The following is a 20,853-nucleotide window of genomic DNA, read 5'->3' on the forward strand; positions in this document are numbered from 1 at the left end:
TGGTACCAGCATAAAGGACAGCCATGCAGACCAACAAAACAGAATAGAATGCAGAAATAAACCTCACATATATGGCCAGTTGGTATTTTGACAAGGGTGCCAAGACTATTCAATAGGGACAGGACAGTCTGTTCAACAAATGGTGCAGAAAAAAAATGGGTATCCACATGCAAAGAATAAAGCTGGACCCCTTTTGCGCATCATATACAAAAATTAACACAAAATGGATCAAAGACCTAAACTTAAGGACACAAACTGTAAAATTTGTGGATGAAAGCATGGGAAAATCTTCCCGACATCAAATTTGGCAGTGATTTCTTTGCTATGGTACCAAAAACACATGTAACAACAGCAAAAAATAGATAAGTTGGAATTCATCAAGATTAAAAACTTTTGTGCATCAAAAGACACTATTAAGAGAATGAAAAGACAATCCACAGAACAGGAGAAAATATTTGTGAGTCATATATCTGATAAGTGAATAATATCCCAGAGTATATAAAGAACTCCTATAACTCAAAAACTTAAGAAAAAAAAAAAAAACAATTCAAAAATGGATGAAGGACTTGAATACGTGTTTCTGCAAAGATATACAAATGGCCAATAAACACATGAAAAGATGGGGCGCCTGGGTGGCTCAGCGGGTTAAAGCCTCTGCCTTCGGCTCAGGTCATGATCCCAGGGTCCTGGGATCGAGCCCCGCATTGGGCTCTCTGCTCAGCAGGGAGCCTGCTTCCCTCCTCTCTCTCTGCCTGCCTCTCTGCCTCCTTGTGATCTCTCTCTGTCAAATAAATAAATTTAAAAAAAAAAAAGAAAATATGCTAAGTGAAATAAACCAAACACAAAATGATAAGTATTATATGATTCCACATATATGAGGTACCTAGAATAGACAAATAGACTAGAGGCTACCAAGGGCTGTGGAGAGGAGGGGTGGGGAATTATTGCTTAATGATGACCGAATTTGTCTCAAGTGATGAAAAAGTTTTGGAAATAGTTGTAATAGTCACACAACATTGTGCAAGTACTTGATGCCACTAAATTGTACACTTAAAAATGGTTTAGGGGCTCCTGGGTGGCTCAGTGGGTTAAAGCCTCTGCCTTTGGCTCAGGTCATGATCTCAGGGTCCTAAGATCGAGCCCCGCCATCAGGCTCTCTGCTCAGCAGGGAGCCTGCTTCCTCCTCTCTCTCTGCCTGCCTCTCTGCCTACTTGTGATCTCTGTCAAATAAATAAATAAAATCTTCTTAAAAAATGGTTTAAATGACAAACTTCATGTTATGTATATTTTGTTTCAATAAAGAAATATTTAGTACATTAAAAAAAAAAAAGAAATATTTAGGGACGCCTGGGTGGCTCAGTTGGTTAAGCAGCTGCCTTCAGCTCAGGTCATGATCCCAGCGTCCTGGGATCGAGTCCCACATCGGGCTCCTTGCTTGGCGGGGAGCCTGCTTCTCCCTCTGCCTCTGCCTGCCATTCTGTCCGCCTGTGCTCGCGCTCTCTCTCTCTCTCTGACAAATTAAAAAATAATAATAATAATAATAAAAAGAAATATTTAGTACAGTGTCAAGCACATAGTAAAACTCAACTGATCATTGCTACTGTCGTATGCTCCTTCAAGAAATATTTTTTGAGGGGTACCTGGCTGGTCAGTCAGTAGAGCATTTGACTCTTGATCTAGGGGTTTTAAATTTTGAACCCCATGCTGGGTGTGGAGATGACCTTAAAAAAAAATTCTCCAGGGGCGCCTGGGTGGCTCAGTGGGTTAAGCCACTGCCTTCGGCTCAGGTCATGATCTTGGGGTCCTTGGATAGAGCCCCGCATTGGGCTCTCTGCTTGGTGGGGAGCCTGCTTCCCTCTCACTCTCTCTGCCTACTTGTGATCTCTCTCTGTCAAATAAATAAATAAAATCTTAAAAAAAAAAAAATCTCTAGGCGCCTGGGCGGCTCAGTGGGTTGAGGCCTCTGCCTTCGGCTCAGGTCATGGTTTCAGGGTCCTGGGATCGAGCACCACATCAGGCTCTCTGCTGGGCGGGGGTCCTGCTTCCCCCCCCCCCGCTCTCTCTCTGCCTACTTGTGATCTGTCAAATTAAATAAATAAAATCCTTAAAAAAAAATCTCAAAAGAGGGATGCCTGGGTGGCTCAGTTGTTGGGCATCTCCCTTCGCCTGAGATCATGATCCCAGGATCCTGGGATCAAGCTCCGCATCTGGCTCCCTGATCGGTGGGAGGCCTGCTTCTTCTCCCACTCCCCCTGCTGTGTTCCCTCTCTCACTGTGTCTCTGTCAAACAAATAAAATCCTTGAAAAAAAGTCCAAAAAAATATTTGTTAAGCATTTATTTTTTTAAAGATTTCTTTACTTTGGGGGGGGGAGGGGCAGAGGGAGAGAATTTCAAGCAGATGCCCCACCAAGCACAGAGCTTGATCTCAAGACCCGATGTTCATGACCTAAGCTGCAATCAAGAGTTAGATGCTCAACCGCTCAACCGCCTGAGCCATCCAGGTGCCCCATTTATTGAACATTTAGACACTTGGCATTATACCAGGCACTGGGAATACAGTGGCTCAAAACAAACCACCACCACCAACAAAGATCCAACTTCCAGGTAACTGAAAATCTAATGGAGGGAGAAAGGCAACTAAGCAGTACATCACAAAAAATTATAGAAATAAACTACTATTGGGGCACCGGGTGGCTCAGTCGTTAAGCGTCTGCCTTTGGCTCAGGTCATGATCCTGGGGTCCTGGGATCGAGCCCCACATTGGGCTCCTTGCTCCACAGGGAGCCTGCTTCTCCCTCTCCCTCTGCTGGTCCTCCTGCTTGTGTGTGTGTGTGCTCTCTCTCTGTGTCAAATAAATAAATAAATCTTAAAAAAAAAGAGAGAGAGAGAGAGAGAAAGAAACTACTATTACAGAAATAAGCTGATAAGAGAGAATAGAAGAAAAGTTGGTATAGAGATCAGGGAAGTCATCTCAGAGAACGTCCAAACCAAGAGCTGGTAAACAGGCAGAAGGAGAAAACAGCATGTCCCAGAAGTACATTGGAGGGGACAGTGGCTAGACAGAAAAGTATGATTCAATCATGAAAGGCCTTAAATGCTGTGCTAGTAGTTTGGACTTTATCTTGAAAACAATGGGAACCAAATACCTCCTTAAGCAGGAAAGTGAAACGATCAAGGTTGCATTTTTTTTTTTTAAAGATTTTATTTATTTATTTGACAGAGATCACAAGAAGGCAGAGAGGCAGGCAGAGAGAGAGGAAGGGAAGCAGGCTCCCCGCCGAGCAGAGAGCCCGACGCGGGACTCGATCCCAGGACCCCGAGATCATGACCCGAGCCGAAGGCAGCGGCTCAACCCACTGAGCCACCCAGGTGCCCCAAGGTTGCATTTTTTTTAAAAGATTTTATTTATTTATTTGACAGAGAGGCAGGCAGAGAGAGAGGGGGAAGCGGGCTCCCCACCAAGCAGAGAGCCCAATGCGGGGCTCAATCCCAGGACCCTGAGATCATGACCTAAGCCAAAGTCAGAGGCTTTAACCCACTGAGCGACCCAGGCACCCCTCAAGATTGCATTTTAGAACAATCACACTGAACTAAGGGTGGAGGGAATTGAAGGCCAGGCAACACTGACGCAAGATGGGGAATAAGTGGATGCTAGTGATGGCTGAGTGTGGAGGAGGACTCAATGATCAGGCTTCTGCCTGGCACAACTGAGGGATTATTGCTAACATTTATTAAGTTCTACGTGCCAGAAACCATGCTGAGCATTTGACATGCATGATCTCATTTAATCCTCACCACAAACCCCTATATACAATTATTCTCATTTTACAGGGGAAACTAGATTTTATATTAAATAATTTGCCAACAGCATGATTAAATCCAGATCTAAGTAAACAACTTTGTATGTAAGATAACAGGCACACACTGGAAGTCCCAATATTTTCCTCTCCCTTCAAACACCTATATTTAACATATCACTCCATTATTACTTTACCTTGTGAGTATTCAGTGACTTACTACTCCTTAATGTTTTCAGTTAACATAGGGGCAAATTCTCATTTCATACTTGTGCACTTCTGGAAGCTTTAGAGTACAATGTCAGAGTTCCACAACAGAGTCCCAGTTTTAAAGGGGTACCTGTTTCCAGAGCACTAAACATTGTAAGATCCTTAAATTATGACTAGAATGGACCTGTCAGAGGAAATCCAGTGGACATCTAAGAAATGTCATGGGTGCCTGGGATCAGGATATGAGGTACCACATCTATCACACTCCAACTGGGTCAAACACCAAACCACCCCTCTCTTGAACCCAAGGCAGGGATAAAAGGATACAGAAATTCCTATTCATTAGATGACCATGAGATACCTTCCAGCTTCTCAGAGCAGAGAGTAGGTCTCTTTCCCTGCCATGACAACACAAACTGAGTGGACTTCAGGCAGACAGTCAATGAACTCCTTTACCCAAGAGGCCTCCCAACTAGCTATCTGCTAAAACCCATCACTGTTCACTGAGCTGGGGTATGTTGGCAATGGTCAGGAAAATGACTACAACAAGCAGGGGATCATTTCGGAGATAAAGGAAATTCCAGATCTTAAGCCACCACCTGATGTTTTGGAGGGAGCCCAGGAGCAAAGGTAATCTCAGAGGAATATGCCAAGTAACAGGCCTGGCTCCTTCTCTTCTTCTTCTTTTTTTTTTAAAGAGGCCTTAGCTCTTCTATCACAAACATACCCTACCATTTCGGCAAAGGCCAGGCCTTTATTCTTCAGCAGCAGCGACTGGCAGGAGGTGAACCAGTGCCATGGCTCAAAATCACTCGAAAGTGATACATTAAAGACCAAATTCAGAGACTGAAAAGGGATTCAGAAGTATCAATGTCTAACTTGAAAATGAGGTTGAACAAAGGTAACAAAATTGAACACAGTCTGTATTTAGCATTTCTCCAACAGCAGTATAAGTTTCTGGAGTGCAAGGACCAAATCTTCTATCTCTAAGCTACTTCTATGCTGTGCCCTAAGATATGATTTATTCACCAAGAGCTTTACTCATGAGGGGAAGAAAGATGATCAAGCGCTGAAAGGCAAGGAACCATGGTTCCATCATATCTTCATGTAGGCCTGCCTAATCAATAAGTATGATAATTGTGAAAAGGAGAAATGATATTTATTTTTTTTTAAAGATTTTATTTATTTATTTGACAGAGAGAGACCACAAGCAGGCAGAGAGGCAAGCAGAGAGAGAGGAGGAAGCAGGCTCCCGCCGAGCAGAGCCCGATGCGGGGCTCGATCCCAGGATTCTGAGATCATGACCTGAGCCGAAGGCAGCGGCTTAACCCACTGAGCCACCCAGGCGCCCCGAGAAATGATATTTAAAAGACTAAAATTAAGACCAGAGAAATCAGATTTCACGCAGCTATACCACAAGGGGGCAGTGTTTGAACATTAGTAATCTGGAGAGACATGGTGCTTGGCAGTCTGCCCTTTACCTCCTTCTTCAACACCATACTGAGGGCTGGAGCCTGGGAGAGGAGATGGGCTAGTTGCTCCACCTACTCACTGTGTTCTACAGGGACTGGCACCAACTTTCCTTATACTAGCAGTGTGGCTGTCAGGGGAGCAAGGCCAAAGGAAACAGCAGGAAAGGAAGCAGAGTGGCTCACATACCCAAGAGTGCCTGTTGAGCAGAAGTAGATAGAGGGGACCTCTGCCTGGAAACTACTTTTGAGTAGGATGGGGCAGGGAGTCTCAAACTTTAGCGGGCATCAAAATCACCTGCAGGGCTTGTTAAAATAGATTACTGGGCTCTAACTCCAATTTCCTATTCAGAAAGTCTAAAGTAGGTCCCAGAATTTGCATTTCAACCAATTAATTGGGTTACGTTCATGCTGCTGATCTTAAGACCACACTTTGAGAATCACTGCTGTAGATATTTCTGGCTCTGTGCCCTTATATCCCTTAATACTCACCCATTCCTTCTTTTCTACCATCTACCTACTGTTTTATTTCTTCTCCATTATCCCTTCATTAGACTCCTTTAGGAAAACTAAAGGATGGGGTGCCTGGGTGGCTCAGTCATTAAGCGCCTGCCTTCGGCTCAGGTCACAATCAAGCCCCACAGTGGGCTCCCTGCTCAGCCTGCTTCTCCCTCTCCCACTCCTGCTCCTGCTCCCCCGCTTGTGTTCCCTCTCTCTCTCTGTCAAAATAAATAAACAAAATCTTTGAAAAAAAAAAAAAGAAGAAAGAAAACAGATTTGTCTTAAGGATTCCTCTGCATAAGGATTCCAGCACTCTAGTCTCATTGGTGGGTGTTTCAGTAGCAAAATTTATTCCAAATATGTAGATGCCTCCTCTCCTTTTATCTAACAGTTGGTAGGAGGGGACAGTTCAGGAAAGAATAACAGATGCTTTTCCAATAATGTCTTGCTTTGGGTTTTGTAAGAATTGAGTAGGAAATGGTAGATATATTCCACTACATTTTAGAAAAGTTCCTTACCTCTCCTAGACGAAAGCATTTTATCACAGCTAAATATACGTGAAATTTGCCATTTTCACCATTTAAGTGTATAGTTCAGTAGCATTAAGTACATTCACATTATTGTGCAAGTATCACCACCATCTGTCTCTAGAACTTCTTCAGCTTCCCCACTGAAATTCTGTACCCACTTAACACTAATTCCCCATTCTCCACTCCCAACCAGCCCTTGGGAACCACCATTCTACTCCTAGACTATTTTTTGGCTTAGTTTCTTTTTCACACAATAGAACAGAGGGTCCATTGCTAACTATGGGATTCCTTCTATATTTGCAGGCCTTCTTGCATATACGGGATTGAATTTATTATAAGAAAAGTAAGAGAAAATGGGATTGGAGAAAGGAGACACCTAGATAGGGATTTTCATACTGGGCCTACTATCCACAGGCCTCAGCAGCCCTGCCATGGATCCGGCCGATTCTTCCGCATCAAGAAGTTGATCTTGCGAGCCATTTCCATGTTGTAGATTCGTCGACAGGTTTCGTAGCTTTCCCTTTGTCGTCGGCGACAAGGCTTTTCATAGTACCGCCGTCGCTTAATGTCCTCAATGAGCCCATCCATGGTGAGGATTCTGTATAAAGGCAGGCGATGAAGTTAGAAACCTGGGCTCATTATTATTCTTTTCCAGTTTCACAGATGGCCAGAAGTCAACTGACCAAACAACTGGCGTCTATAAAAATTATGATGTGAAATGGTGGTTATATAGCATTAATTGCCTACTTATCGAGGCCCCAAATAGGAATTTGTGCAAAATACCAGAGCAATTAATGACACAATCCTTGCTCTTGGGGAGTTTACAATCAGGGTCATATTTTCAATCTTTATTCTCCTACAGCACATCTGAAGAATGTGACACAGTCCTTATAAACAGTGGCTCTCCATGGCAGTGATTTTCAACCAAGAGATCATTTCAGAATCTTCAGATGGGGTGACTCATCTGTAGTAGGAAAATAAATCACTGCGGGTGACTCCTGCTTCATCCTTAGTGGCAAATGCTGCCCCATCCCTACAGTTTAATGGACACAGCTGAAGTCTGCAGGCCTGAGATATTCCTGGATTTAATTAACACAAGGAGAGAAGAGGCCTTCATCACACCAATGATACAAATGGGAGTGAAGTATTAAGTAACAGCCTCACCCACCATTTTCCCCATGTACCACATGCTCCAACCACACTAGTCTGCTGACTGCTCCCTGAACACACTCTGGTTCCAAGTCTTTATTCATGCTGCTTCCTCAACCTAGAATGCCACCCCCATGTCCAGTTGCCAACCTTCTGAGTAAAATTTTCCTCATCTTTTTTTTTTTTTTAAAGATTTTTTTTATTTATTTATTTGTCAGAGAGAGAGAGGGAGAGAGAGCAAGCACAGGCAGACAGAATGGCAGGCAGAGGCAGAGGGAGAAGCAGGCTCCCCAATGAGTAAGGAGCCCGATGCGGGACTCGATCCCAGGACGCCGGGATCATGACCTGAGCTGAAGGCAGCTGCTTAACCAACTGAGCCACCCAGGCATCCCTTTCCTCATCTTTTTGATGCCAAACCTAGATGTCACCTCTCCAAAAAGGCTTCTTGTCTTCTTAGAGAAAATCATTTCTATTATTGTATACCTACCTAGTAATTATTTCATTCCTCTATTCCGTTAATTATTAATACAAACGTCTCCCTGAAAATCTCTGAAGGAAGAAACCATGTTTTATTAATCTTTAAGGGTCTATAAAATTGAGCTCAATCTGTTTTTTTTCTTGCCCACCCAATTCCTTACAATGCAGTTCCTCTTGTTGCACATATTTTTTTCTTTTCAAATTTTTATTGAAATTCTAGTTAGTTGGGATGCCTGGGTGGCTCAGTCAGTTAAGTGTCTGCCTTTAGCTCAGGTCATATCCTAGGGTCGTGGGATGGAATCCCACATCGGGCTGCCTGCTCAGCAGGGAACCTACTTCTCCCTCTGCCTGCCACTCTCCCTGCTCGTGCTTTGTCTCTCTGACAGATAAATAAATAAAATCTTAAAAAAAAAAAAAAAAGAAATTCTAATTAGTTAACATATAGTATAATACTGGTTTTAGGAGGAGAATTTAATGATTCATCATTACATATAACACCTACTGCTCTTCACTTAGCCCATTCCTTACCCACCACCTTCTATCAATTCTGTTTGTTTTCTATCGTTAAGAGTCTCTTATGGTTTGCTTCCCCCCTGCTCTCTTCTCCCTTCCCAAATGTTCATCAGTTTTGTTTCTTAAATTCCACATGAGTGAAATCATATGGTATTTGTCTTTCTCTGACTGACTTATTTCACTTAGCATAATACACTCTAGCTATATCCACATCACTGCAAATGGCAAGATTTCATTCTTTTTTTTTTTAAAGATTTTATTTATTTTTAAAAAAAAAAATTTTTTTTTAAAGATTTTATTTATTTATTTGACAGAGAGATCACAAGCAGGCAGAGAGGCAGGCAGAGAGAGAGGAGGAAGCAGGCTCCCTGCTGAGCAGAGAGCCCGATGCGGGGCTCGATCCCAGGACTCTGAGATCATGACCTGAGCCGAAGGCAGCGGCTTAACCCACTGAGCCACCCAGGCGCCCCAAAGATTTTATTTATTTATTTGACAGAGAGAGATCACAAGCAGGCAGAGAGGCAGGCAGAGAGAGAGGAGGAAGCAGGCTCCCTGCTGAACAGAGAGCCCGATGCGGGGCTCGATCCCAGGACCCCGAGATCATGACCTGAGCCGAAGGCAGCGGCTTAACCCACTGAGCCACCCAGGCGCACCAAGATTTCATTCTTTTTGATGGTTCAGTAACATACACACACCCACCCACCCCCATCTTCTATGTCCATTCACCAGTCCATGGACATTTGGGCTCTTTCCATAGTTTGGCTATTGTTGATAATGCTGCTATAAACATTGGGGTGCATGTACCCCTCTGAACCTGTCTTTTTTTATTCTTTGAGTAAATACCTAGTAGTGCAATTGCAGGGTCATTGGGTACTCTTGTTGGATTTATAACACATCTAACTCAAACTTACCTCTTTGTTCTTCCACAAAAACACTGGAGCTTATTCTATAAACTACTCAATCCCTAGGCTCTTGAGAACTCTGGCTCCATTCTGTAATTTGTTGCTTCCTCTCAATTCATCACCAGTTGGTCCTAAGGAGGTCTAGAGGCATCTGCTGCTGCCGCCCTCCATTTCTGGCATTGTTTACATGGCCCCTTTACTGCTCACCCTGTTCTTTCATTACAGGTAAAAAGCAAGTCACAAACACAGTTGGAGTTAAGGAGGTTAAGTGGAAGAAGGGGGACAGAGGAAAAAGAAAATCAAAATCAAAATAAGAGAAACCACCAGCTACTTCTGCCCAGTGGGAAGCCCTATTTCTTGCTGCTATGTTATACCATAAAGCCCAAGATAACAATTACAGAATGAATATGAACTTGAAAAAAGATGTAAGCTTTAGGTAAATTATAAATGTGAATAGACATGGGAACCACTGTCCTATGGGATCATCTCCCAGGCTCCTGCTGTTTAATATCAAGAATGCTCTATAGGTTACTAGAAAATCTTATTTGTATAAATCAGTCTGTCTAGGTATTAGTGGTAGGAAAATAGGAGGCAAGGGAATTGCTGCAAATTCCCAGAAGCAGGAGAAGGAGATAATTCAGGTTCTACTGGAAACACAGTCATGCCCAGAAGTCATGTGGACCCAACACTAGAATCTTACAATAGAGAAGTGAGGCACCAAAGCCTAAAAGACTCCATATCCTGGCCCATAAAGGTCTCCTTTGCTAACGTTATTCCTAAATTTACTCTTGAATATTGGTATCCCTCCAGATTCTGACTAAAAACCTTCTTTCTACACCTTCTTAAGGAGGTTCTACATGACCTCCTTAACCTTTGCCAGTGAGCCTCAACACTAATGCACAATGGAATTATCCCTTAAAAGGTTTTTAAAAGAGTACTGATTCCTGGGGCACCTGGATGGCTCAGTTGGCTGAGCAGCCAACTCTTGGTTTCGGCTTGGGTCATGATCTTAGGGTCCTGGGATTAAGCCCTGCGGCAGGGCTCCACACTCAATGGGAGTCAGCTAGGAGGTTTTTTTTCCCTCTGCCTCTACCATAACTTGCACAGACGCACGCATGTGCTCATGTGCACGCACATAAGCTCGCTCTCTCAAATAAATTTTTTTTTTTTTAGAAGTACTGACTCCTGGGCCCTATTCCTCAAAGATTCTGATTTAATTGGTCTAGCATGGAATTACGCACTGGAGATGTTTTAAAAGACTCCCAGGTGGGACGCCTGGGTGGCTCAGAAGGTTAAGGCTCTGCCTTTGGCTCAGGTCATGATCCCAGGGTCCCGGGATCAAGTCCTGCATCAGACTCCTTACTCAGTGGGGAACATGCTTCTCCCTCTCTGTCTGTGCCCCTGCTCATGCTCTCTCTCTCTCACTCTCTATCTTAAAAAAAAAAAAAAAAAAAAAAGTGATCACCTTAGCAAGTAAATGCCTGTGTGATCAGGCAAAAAAAAAAAAAAAAAAGCAAGGTAAGAAAAAAGTACAGAAGGATTTAAGAATGGAGGAAGGGAAAGAATGAAAAGATCATGGTCCCCAACATAATGATGGTATAAATAAATGGTGTTCCCTGGATAGCTCTAACTACTCTAGTGAACCCTTACCCAGCTCTTTTTAGTTATCCAAAAAAGCTCCAGAGTCCCTACCGTAGAGGCATCTACTCAACTCATTTTTTAAAAAAGATTTATTTATTTATTTGACAGACAGAGAGAGAAAGAGATCACAAGTAGGCAGAGAGGCAGGCAGAGAGAGAGTGGGAAGCAGGCTCCCCGCTGAGCAGAGAGGCAGATATGGGGCTTGATCCCAGGACCCTAGGATCATGACCTGAGCCAAAGGCAGAGTCTTAACCCACTGAGCCACCCAGGCACCCCTCAACTCATTTCTAATAAAAAAAAATTGCAAGAAGAGCTTTGTAGAACTGATGAAGTAATGATGCTTCTGCTTCCAAAGGTAGTTCAGGGACTAGCAGACCAACAGCTTTAGAGTCAACAGATCAGCCTGGAGTTCGGGTGCTTGGCAACCTAACACTGAAGGAGAAATCAGCTGCCAATTTTAGTTAAATTCATCAGATTCTGTAAAAGGAGCTAAGTTGCCCAGGCTGGGGGAGGTTGGAAGTGGCAAACTCACATGTCAGCATAGCCAGCCTACATCAGGATAACGTGTATGCACAAGGACTCACTGGGCCCCGAAGCTCGCCTACCGGGAATAAAAGAGGTCAACTAGGCACACTTCCAGGGTGCTTGCCTTTCCTTGCTTGGTGGCTAGACAATCATACAGGGCTTCCTAGTAACCCCCACTCTCCATCTCCTCATCCCAGGGCAGGAATGAGGACCCTTCATTGTATAACAAACATTTTGTGGTGGTCTCACTGAACAGACACATAGCCTGTTTCCTTTTTAAGACTGCCTTTGTGCTCCAAACACGCCAAAGCTTTAACCACCTCTCTCTCACTTGCTCTCCTACCTACTGTTGTAATTAGACCACAGGACATTCAACTAATTTTTAAACTACCAACCATCAGAAAGCTGGGAGAGATAAGGAGAAGCCTGGGATATATAATAAAGAATACAGAATACAGAAAAAGTGTAATACAAAAAAGGTGGCCAAAGAGGATATAAAGAAAAAGCAGAGAAAAATAAGAAAAGTGCATCAGAAAATACTGTGTTTGACCGACAGGAAGACTGGGATACTCCAGAACTAGCTGGATTCACATTTTCAAGCTTAAAAGTCCTTGCCTAGAAAATTACTCTAAGAGCAAAATATTTGTCCATTTTCTCCCCCGAAACTAAAATACAATTTATAGCATATATATCTAATACTCCAAGATTAAAAGGAAGAGAAATGTAGCTTCCTTAAAGACAGAACGCAAATTGACAAAATAAGTATCCTCCCCAAAGACTATAAAAATCACTACTGTAACACTGCTCCAACCTGGCACCTTCCAACAACATACACTGTTCTTTTTCTTTTTTTAATTCTTTTTTCAAAGATTTTATTTATTTATTTTTAATAAAGATTTTATTTATTTATTTGAGAGACAGAGATCACAAGTAGGGAGAGAAGCAGGCAGAGAGAGAGGAGGAAGCAGGCTCCCCACCAAGCAGAGAACCCAATTTGGGGCTCGATCCCAAAACCCTGGGATCATGACCTGACCGGAAGGCAGGGGCTTTAACCCACTGAGCCACCCAGACACCCCAAAGATTTTATTTATTTACTTGAGAGGAGAGAGAGAGAAAAGCTGGGGGTAGGGGCAGAAGGAGAGGGAGAAGCAGACTCCCTGGTAAGCAGGGAGCCCAATGTGGGGCTTGATCCCAAGATCCTGAGATCATGACCTGAGCTGAAGGCAGATGCTTAACCGACTGAGCCACCAAGCACCCCTACAACATGCACATCTTGCACCACTTTCCTAGATAATCCCAACCACACAATATTAATTTTCTAAATTTGTAAGAAAGCCGAAAAGAGATAATAACACCCCAGGCTCTGAGTCTCTGGGACTTGAATCTTTTCATATATTTTTCTTTCCAACCATTCCTCTTCTTTCCGATCAAATTCTTTCCTTTTTAAGTAATATATAGTTTATCCCCAAAAGCTATTCCTAAATTGGTGTTTCAATCCCTGAAATGAAGAAAAAGTAAAGCCACTTTTTTTCCCCTGTATACATTTATTTATTTATTTTAGCGAGGGGGGAGAGAGAGAGACAAGCAGGAGAGGTAGAGGGTTGGGGAGAGGGAGAGAGAATCCTCAAGCAGACTCCGATGAGCAAGGAGTGTGACGTGGGGCTCAATCCCAGGACCCTAAGATCATAACATGAACCAAAATCAAGAGTCTGCCACTTAACCATATGAACCACCTAGGCCACCCAGTAATGCCATGTTTCTTTTCTTTTTTTTTTTTTAAGATTTTATTTATTTGAGGAAGAGAGAGTGTGAGAGAGAGAGCATGAGATGGGGGAAGGGTCAGAAGGAGAAGCAGGCTCCCTGTCGAGCAGGGAGCCCAATGTGGGACTCCATCCCGGGACTCCAGGATCATGACCCGAGCCACCCACACGCCCCAATGCCACGTTTCTTAATTAGAATACTTGACAGTGTGTCAAGGGTATAATCCAGAGACAGAAGTCTCTGGATAAATTTGATGCATTTGCCCAGAGCACTAATTTTAACTTGAATAGGGGCAGAGGTGCTAGCCCTAGAACAGATGTAATGGCAATGAACTGAAAAAAAAAATCACTTAAAACTTTAATTAAAAGAAGAGAGACTTCAAAGAGCTTCCATGTTTGCTTATAGTAGCAGAACCCCTATAGTTCCTTTGCTCTCCTTTGTTAAGGATACTTCAGTGGAAAGGTTTGACAAACACTAAAGTAAGAGACTGAAAAGGATAAAGAAATATCTACATTCATTAAATAGACATTTATTGAGAGCTTTCTATGGGCCACTTTGGCATATGCAAGGGATATACAAATGAAAATGCACAGGTCTCTGCTCTTAAGAAGGTCATTACAATCTTGGTTCAACATTAAAATCTCATGGGACATTTTTGTTTATTTTATTTAATTTTTTCAAGACTTTATTAGTCAGAGAGAGAGAGACAGAGCACAAGCAGGAAGAGCAGCAGGCAGAGGGAGGAGAAGTAGGCTTCCTGCTGAGCAAGGAGCCTGACACAGGACTCAATCCCAGGACCTGGGATCATGAGCTGAAGGCAGAAGCTTAACCAACTAAGCCACCCAGGCGTCCTCATGGTACATAATAAAAATGCTGGTCAGCCGCAACTGCCCAGACTTAGTCTCAGGCTAGGCCCTGGGATCAAGAATTTTTTTGGAAGGTTCCCCAAGTAATTCTAAACTGGTAGTCAGAGTTGAAAACCACATGGTGTCATAATGACCAATCTCCTGTGGTTTCCGACTAAAATTAGCACATATACCTAGGAAAAAAGTATGCATAAACTGCCATTCATCTACAAAAAGAGAATCTTGAAAGAATTATGGGGCTGCTATTTAACAAAAAGAAGAACAAAAGAGAGAGAAAAAAAAGACAGAGAGGAATGTGAAAACAGATTCCTAAGAACAAGAAGTGAGATAGTACCAGGCCAGGCTAGATGGCAGAAAGAATCCAAACATGCCTCACCTTCTGCCACTTATTTATTCTTCCCTCACCTGCCACCCACTTGCATCTGGAATCAGGAAGGATTTTTAGATAAAATGAAAAACAAACAAACAAACAAACAGCAAAAGAAAAACTAATGTTGATTAAAATAAAAATATAATTGGATTTTGGGAGATGCAGATAAATAGAAGTTTGGTTCTAAGTTAAATAGAACAATCTCAGACAAAGACAATGGAAAAGTCTTCTCTCAGAAGAGAGAAGGCCTAATTCAGGACTGACATCAATTGAAAGATCAATTCCTTCAGGCAGGAAATCAGAAATATTTTGTTTTTCAAGTTTTAAACTTTTGTAACTGGAAACAGGAGATGAAAGAACACAGCTCCTGGGTGGCTCAGTGGGTTAAGGCTCTGCCTTCAGCTCAGGTTATGATCCCAGGGTCCTGGGACTGAGCCCCAGAGCCCCACATGGGCTCTGCTCAGCGGGGAGCCTGCTTCTCCTCTGCCTGCCCCTCCCCTTGCTTGTGTGCACTTTCTCTCTGTCAAATAAATAAAATATTAAAAAAAAAAAAAAAAAAGAGCAGACCATACAGAGGAAATAAATGCTATTATTTCAAAATGAGATTAGCAACAGGCTAAATAGAAGAGCCTTTGTTGGAAAGTATCACTCTATAAGAGTCTATAAGAGGGGACGCCTGGGTGGCTCAGTTGGTTAAGCCACTGCCTTCAGCTCAGGTCATGATCCCAGAGTCCTGGGATTGAATCCCGTATTGGGCTTCCCCGGCTTTGTGGGGAGCCTACTTCTCCTCCTACCTCTGTCTCTCCCCCTGCTTGTGCTCTCTTTCTGTCAAATAAATAAGTAAAATCTTAAAAAAAAAAAAAAGTCTATAAGAAAAGTCATTCCAGTATCAGTAGCAAACTGGACCGTTCTGACAAAATAAAGCTTAATTTTCTCACTTTTTCATCTCCAGGCCACCTTCTTGAGCATAACCTAATGATCAAGGAAGAAAGGGAAAAAACAGCTAATGTAAATTCTTTATCATTCAAAATAAATAAATAAACACCCACAAGCAAAACCAAAAGGGTTAAAACTTTCTTATGAGTTCCAGCTTATGATAATAGCTAACACACAATGCCTACTATGTGCCAAGCACTGTTCTAAACAATTTAATCATATTAACTAATTTAATCCTCATCAACCCCAAGAGGTAGGTACTATTATTAGTTCCACTTTACAGAGGAAGAAACTGAGGCAGAGAGAGACATTGTGGCTTATGATAGATCATGCAGCTAATGAATGGCAGAGCTGAGATCTGTCTGAACTGGGCCATCTGCTTCAGGGTCTGTGTTTTTTTTTTTTTTTTTAGATTTACTTATTTTAGGGGCACCTAAGTGGCTCAGTTGGGTATCTGCAGCGTCCTGGTATCAAGCTCCATATCAGGCTCTCTGCACAGCAGAGAGCCTGCTTCTCCCTCTCCCTCTGCCTGCTGCTCTGCCTGCTTGTGCTCTATCTCCCTCTCTTTATCAAATAAATCAATAAAATCTTTAAAAAATAGATTTATTTGAGAGAGAGAGAGTGAGTGCACGCAAGCAGGGGCTGGGGTGGGGGGGTAGGGGAGAGGGAGAGAGAAAATCTCCAGCAGTCTCCCCCTTGAGTGCAGAGCCTGACTTAGGGCTCAATCCCATGACCCCAAGATCATGACCTGAGCTGAAATCAAGAGACGGTTGGTTATTCAACCGACTGAGCCACTCAGATATGGGGATGCGGGGATGTCTGTGCTCTTATATTCAAGCCATGACTACAGTCAAAAGTATTAAAGTTGTAGCTACTTTCTTGATACAAATATAAGAAATGGTTCAATAAATAGTTCTGCACCACAAACTGTTTCTTCATTCCTTGCCAAAGTAGCTCATTTCTTAAAAATCAAATTTTTGCTTTTGTGTTATTTGCACTTTAGGAACAGGGTAGTTTAGGGGAGCCTAAGCTAAGCCTTTAGAAATTTGTTTTACCATCAAGTAATAGCTGGCCTTTGACATTAGTCAATAATACAAACATCTCAATCACCCTGGCTAACAGACCCCTCTAAATCCACCAAAATGAATCACACAAAGACTTCAGGGAAAGATCAGAAAAAGGGTGGAGGAATCTGCAAGACTTCCTTTTCCCAAATTCAGCATTTCATCTCACTGGCTAATTCACTACTGAGTCTATAAAGACATTTATTTTGTGCTTATATGAGCACAGAAAGGTCATTAGACATTTTGAGCCTCTCACAGACATGCCACTAGGTCTGAAATAGGAAAAGGGTTGGGAATGAGCAGCGAAAGAAAAAAAATGATATAGGGTATCTTACCACACCATACTTAACTGATTACTTTTAGGGAACAGCTTCTATGCAAGGATATGACTGGTATGCACAGACATAGAATGAGGTAATGGGGCTGACCTAAAACCAGATCCTTTTATTTTTATTTATTTATATTTTTTAAATAAAGATTTTTTTTTTTTTAATTTAACAGAGAGAGAGAGATCAGAAGCAGGCAGAGAGGCAGGAGTGAGAGAGGGAGAGGCAGGCTCCCCGCCGAGCAGAGCGCGATATGGGCTCGATTCCAGGGTCCTGGGATCATGACCGAAGCCGAAGGCAGAGGCCCAACCCACTGAGCCACCCAAGTGCCCCGACCAGATCCTTTTTTTTTTTTTTTAAGATTTTATTTATTTATTTGACAAACAGAGATCACAAGTAGGCAGAGAAGCAGGCAGAGAGAGAGGAGGAAGCAAGCTCCCCGCTGAGCAGAGAGCCCGACGTGGGGCTCGATCCCAGGACCCTGGGATCATGACCTGAGCCGAAAGCAGAGGCTTTAACCCACTGAGCCACCCAGGTGCCCCCTGACCAGATCCTTTTAAAAGACACACAATCGTGGGGTGCCTGGGTGGCTCAGTTAGTTAACTGTCTGCCCTCAGCTCAGGTCATGATCCCAGGGTCCTGGGATCAAGCACTGCATGGGGCTCCATGCACAGCAGGAAGCCTGCTTCTCTCTCTCCCTCTGCTCTCCTACTCCTGCTCTACCGCTCTCTATCTCAAATAACTAACCAACTAACTAAAAATAAATAAATAAATAAAAGACACACAATCCATCTTGAACCTGCAAGTGCTTCTCAATTACACAGCTTGACAGCATGGTTGCCCTCATTTACTATGGTCTTCTGCCATCCAACCCTCCACACCTAAAACTCTTTGCTAAGAACTATTTTCATTTTATTTACCTTCTCGGTCCCCAAGAACCCCACAATAAACCCAGTCAAATACAGATTCTTTTTTTTTTTTTTTAAGATTTTATTTATTTGACAGAGAGAGATCACAAGCAGGCAGAGAGGCAGGCAGAGAGAGAGGAGGAAGCAGGCTCCCTGCTGAGCAGAGAGCCTGATGCGGGACTCGATCCCAGGACCCTAAGATCATGACCTGAGCCGAAGGCAGCGGCTTAACCCACTGAGCCACCCAGGCACCCCTCAAATACAGATTCTTAACAGGAAAATGACTGCCATAAGTGTCTACATTTCCAGAGAAACCAGTAAGCAATTTAGTGATATAAAGCAAAGAACACTGCAGTAGAAAGGTGTGATTTATGTTCCTCTCTACCATTCAATAATTGTGTGATCCAAGAAGCATAATTTCCATGTCCTAAGCTTCCCTCACTTGTGTAATAAAGCTATCACCTTACTGGCCTTAAGACAGAAAAATAGCTCATATACTCTCTTAAGATCTCTTTCATAAAATTCCTTGATAATTCAACTCCACAAGGATTTGTTTCTTTCACACTGGGGAGAGAAAATGATGAAGCCAGCCAGAAAGTCAAAATCCTTACAATCAGTGATAAGGGAAGACTAAGGAACTATTGGTCTGAGAATGTACGACAGTAAGGTATTCTTTATTACAGCCCTTCTACATCTCTTAGTCTAGCATTCAAAACCTTTCAAAACAGCTCTTCTACTCCCAGTTCATTTCCATCTTTATGTTTTGCTTATGCTGTAACCTTCCTCTAAACCTGATACACTTTTCCATCTCTTGCTTGCTTCTCCAAGATCCCAAATCTGAATTCATCTTTCCAATAGCCTTGCCCTACACCAATCCCACCCTCGACCTTCTATTTATCATGTACTACATCCTTGCTTCCCCACAACTTTACACTTTGATTTTCCCTTTGGGTTCCTTAGGTCTTGGGGGAGGGAATTCAGGCTCTGTATAAACAAACCTCATACAATCAGGTTTGAGGGAAAAGTCCGTTTTAAAGATAATAAACTAAGGCGCTGAAAAGTTTCAAGAGACTGTGAATACCTGGGGTGCTGGAAGTTTGAGAACAATCTATGACGGGGGAAGGGAGAAAATAGCCACCCAAGCACTTTCCAAGAGAGCTTTTCTAGGCACAATTCTGGTTACCTGTTTAGGGTCCTGTATGCACCTTCCATGTTCCCTTCCTGTACCATCACAGTCCTGGCAATGAACTTCAGATGTTTTGCCATGACCTTGGAATTTAAATCTTCACTCTGCAGCACCTAAAGAATAATGAATAAAGGAAGCATAGAGACCAGGTAAGAAAGAGAAACACAGCAGAATGCACACTCTACCGCGTGGCTTACTCAGGGTCTGGAAAAGCAACGTCCCCGGGAACAAGGAACACAGGGGCACGTGGAAGTCTTCATGTCCTAGAAAGGATACGCTAATCATAATCAAGACTGCCTAGCTCTCTTTGGCAATACAACCCTAGCATCGGGAAGAAAAGAGATGGTAGCGGGGCGTCATCACGGAGATGTACGTGGCCGGGCACGGGAGGATCCGGACGCGCCACAGGGTACACTCCAGTTACCGCTCACCGCCCCAGGAGGGTTTGGGGTGGGAGATTGGTATGAAATCTTTCTCAGGCAAGCGTCCCCTCCCGCCACACTCGGCTTGCTTTCCCCATCCCCAAACCCAGATCCTCACCCCACGCTCTCAGGAACCGGCCCCTGCAAAGGTAGCTCGCGGCCGGAAGCGGAAATACGTCATCTCTCGCGCCGCGCGAAGAAATCCTGGCTGGAAGGAGAAAACTTCCTGGAAACCATGGCAACATTCTTCCTGGCTCCAGTTGATGGCTTCTCCACGCCCTCCACCCCAACACCTCCATCCCGGACTCTACACCTGATATTCGTTGCCTTAAAGTCGCACAAAACAGGTTCCTCGTTTTCTCCTCCCTCGGTCTCGGAAGGTCAGCGCGATTCCCTACCCCCAATCCTATCAAATCTGTAATAGAGATTTAAGTAATTTATTTTAATGGAAGGAAAATGAGAGAAATAGTCAAAGCTTCCTGAACTTGCTTCCTGTTTTCTCAAAGGACAAGATTCTTTGAGATCTGCTCTCCGGAAAAAAACAGCTTCACGCCCCTCATCTGCTTAAAAACTAAGGAAAGAAACGGAATGAACATAACATGACTTTTTAAAAACATCATCTGCCCAGGCATTTCACTAAATAAAGTGAGATTACTAAACAAAGAATTAGGAAACGCCTGAAGTTTTAGAATCGAAGACTTCTATTTTCTTTCTTTTTTTAAATTCAGATTTTGTTCTTAAGCAATCTCCACACCAAAGGTGGGGCTTGAACCCACCCACTTCCCCCCTAGTCCCCTCCATCCCCCCCAACCCCTCCCCCCCAGATCGAGTCCGGTGCTCCACGAACTGAGCCAGCCACGCGCCTGAGTTGAAGACTCTTTTATGACTACTATCCATTTGCCTCCCAGTGAGACCTAGTAGTAATATCTCCTTTATTTCTTCACTGTGGAAACAGATTTTCTTTTATTCATATGTTACTTAACGTATCCATCTGTGGTTATTCACATAAATTCAGATCTAGTGGCTACTGGAAAACAGTACAGAAAGACTCAAGAAAGGTGCACAAGTGTCCCACACAGGGCACCTTGCTCAGCAGGGAGCCTGCTTCTCCCTCTGCACTCCTCCCTGCTCTATCGTGCTCTCTCTTTCTCTCTGACAAATAAAATCTTTTTTTTTTTTAAAGATTTTATCCATTTATTTGACAGATCACAAGTAGGCAGAGAGGCAGGCAGAGAGAGTGCGGAGGAAGCAGGCTCCCCACTGAGCGGAGAGCCTGATGCGGGGCTCAATCCCAGGAGC

At 43.2% G+C, this 20,853-nt stretch overlaps 1 protein-coding gene across 2 annotated transcripts; it reads right to left on the reverse strand.

The window, feature by feature from the left end:
- Positions 1-6,305: 6,305 nt before the first annotated feature.
- Positions 6,306-19,804, reverse strand: MRPS21 (mitochondrial ribosomal protein S21). Of its 2 annotated transcripts, none has more exons than XM_047725503.1 (3): positions 19,673-19,804; positions 19,130-19,245; positions 6,306-7,106 (listed from the first exon to the last, which is right to left on the reverse strand). In XM_047725503.1, exons 2-3 carry the CDS (start codon positions 19,210-19,212, stop codon positions 6,926-6,928), a joined length of 264 nt encoding a protein of 87 aa, XP_047581459.1. In that variant the 5' UTR covers positions 19,213-19,245; positions 19,673-19,804; the 3' UTR covers positions 6,306-6,925. The 2 variants fall into 2 exon arrangements, with proteins under 2 accessions (XP_047581459.1, XP_047581460.1); XM_047725504.1 differs by lacking the exon at positions 19,673-19,804 and adding an exon at positions 19,564-19,661.
- Positions 19,805-20,853: the final 1,049 nt, after the last annotated feature.

Source organism: Lutra lutra, chromosome 4 (genome assembly GCF_902655055.1).
Source record: "Lutra lutra chromosome 4, mLutLut1.2, whole genome shotgun sequence".
Taxonomy (NCBI): Eukaryota; Metazoa; Chordata; class Mammalia; order Carnivora; family Mustelidae; genus Lutra; species Lutra lutra.

Excerpts from the sequence above, each read along its gene's own strand:
- MRPS21 (XM_047725503.1), bottom strand. The coding sequence starts at position 19,212 with ATGGCAAAACATCTGAAGTTCATTGCCAGGACTGTGATGGTACAGGAA. Across the intron at positions 7,107-19,129 it reads GCATACAGGACCCTAAACAG|AATCCTCACCATGGATGGGC; the intron begins GTAACCAGAATT and ends GCCTTTATACAG.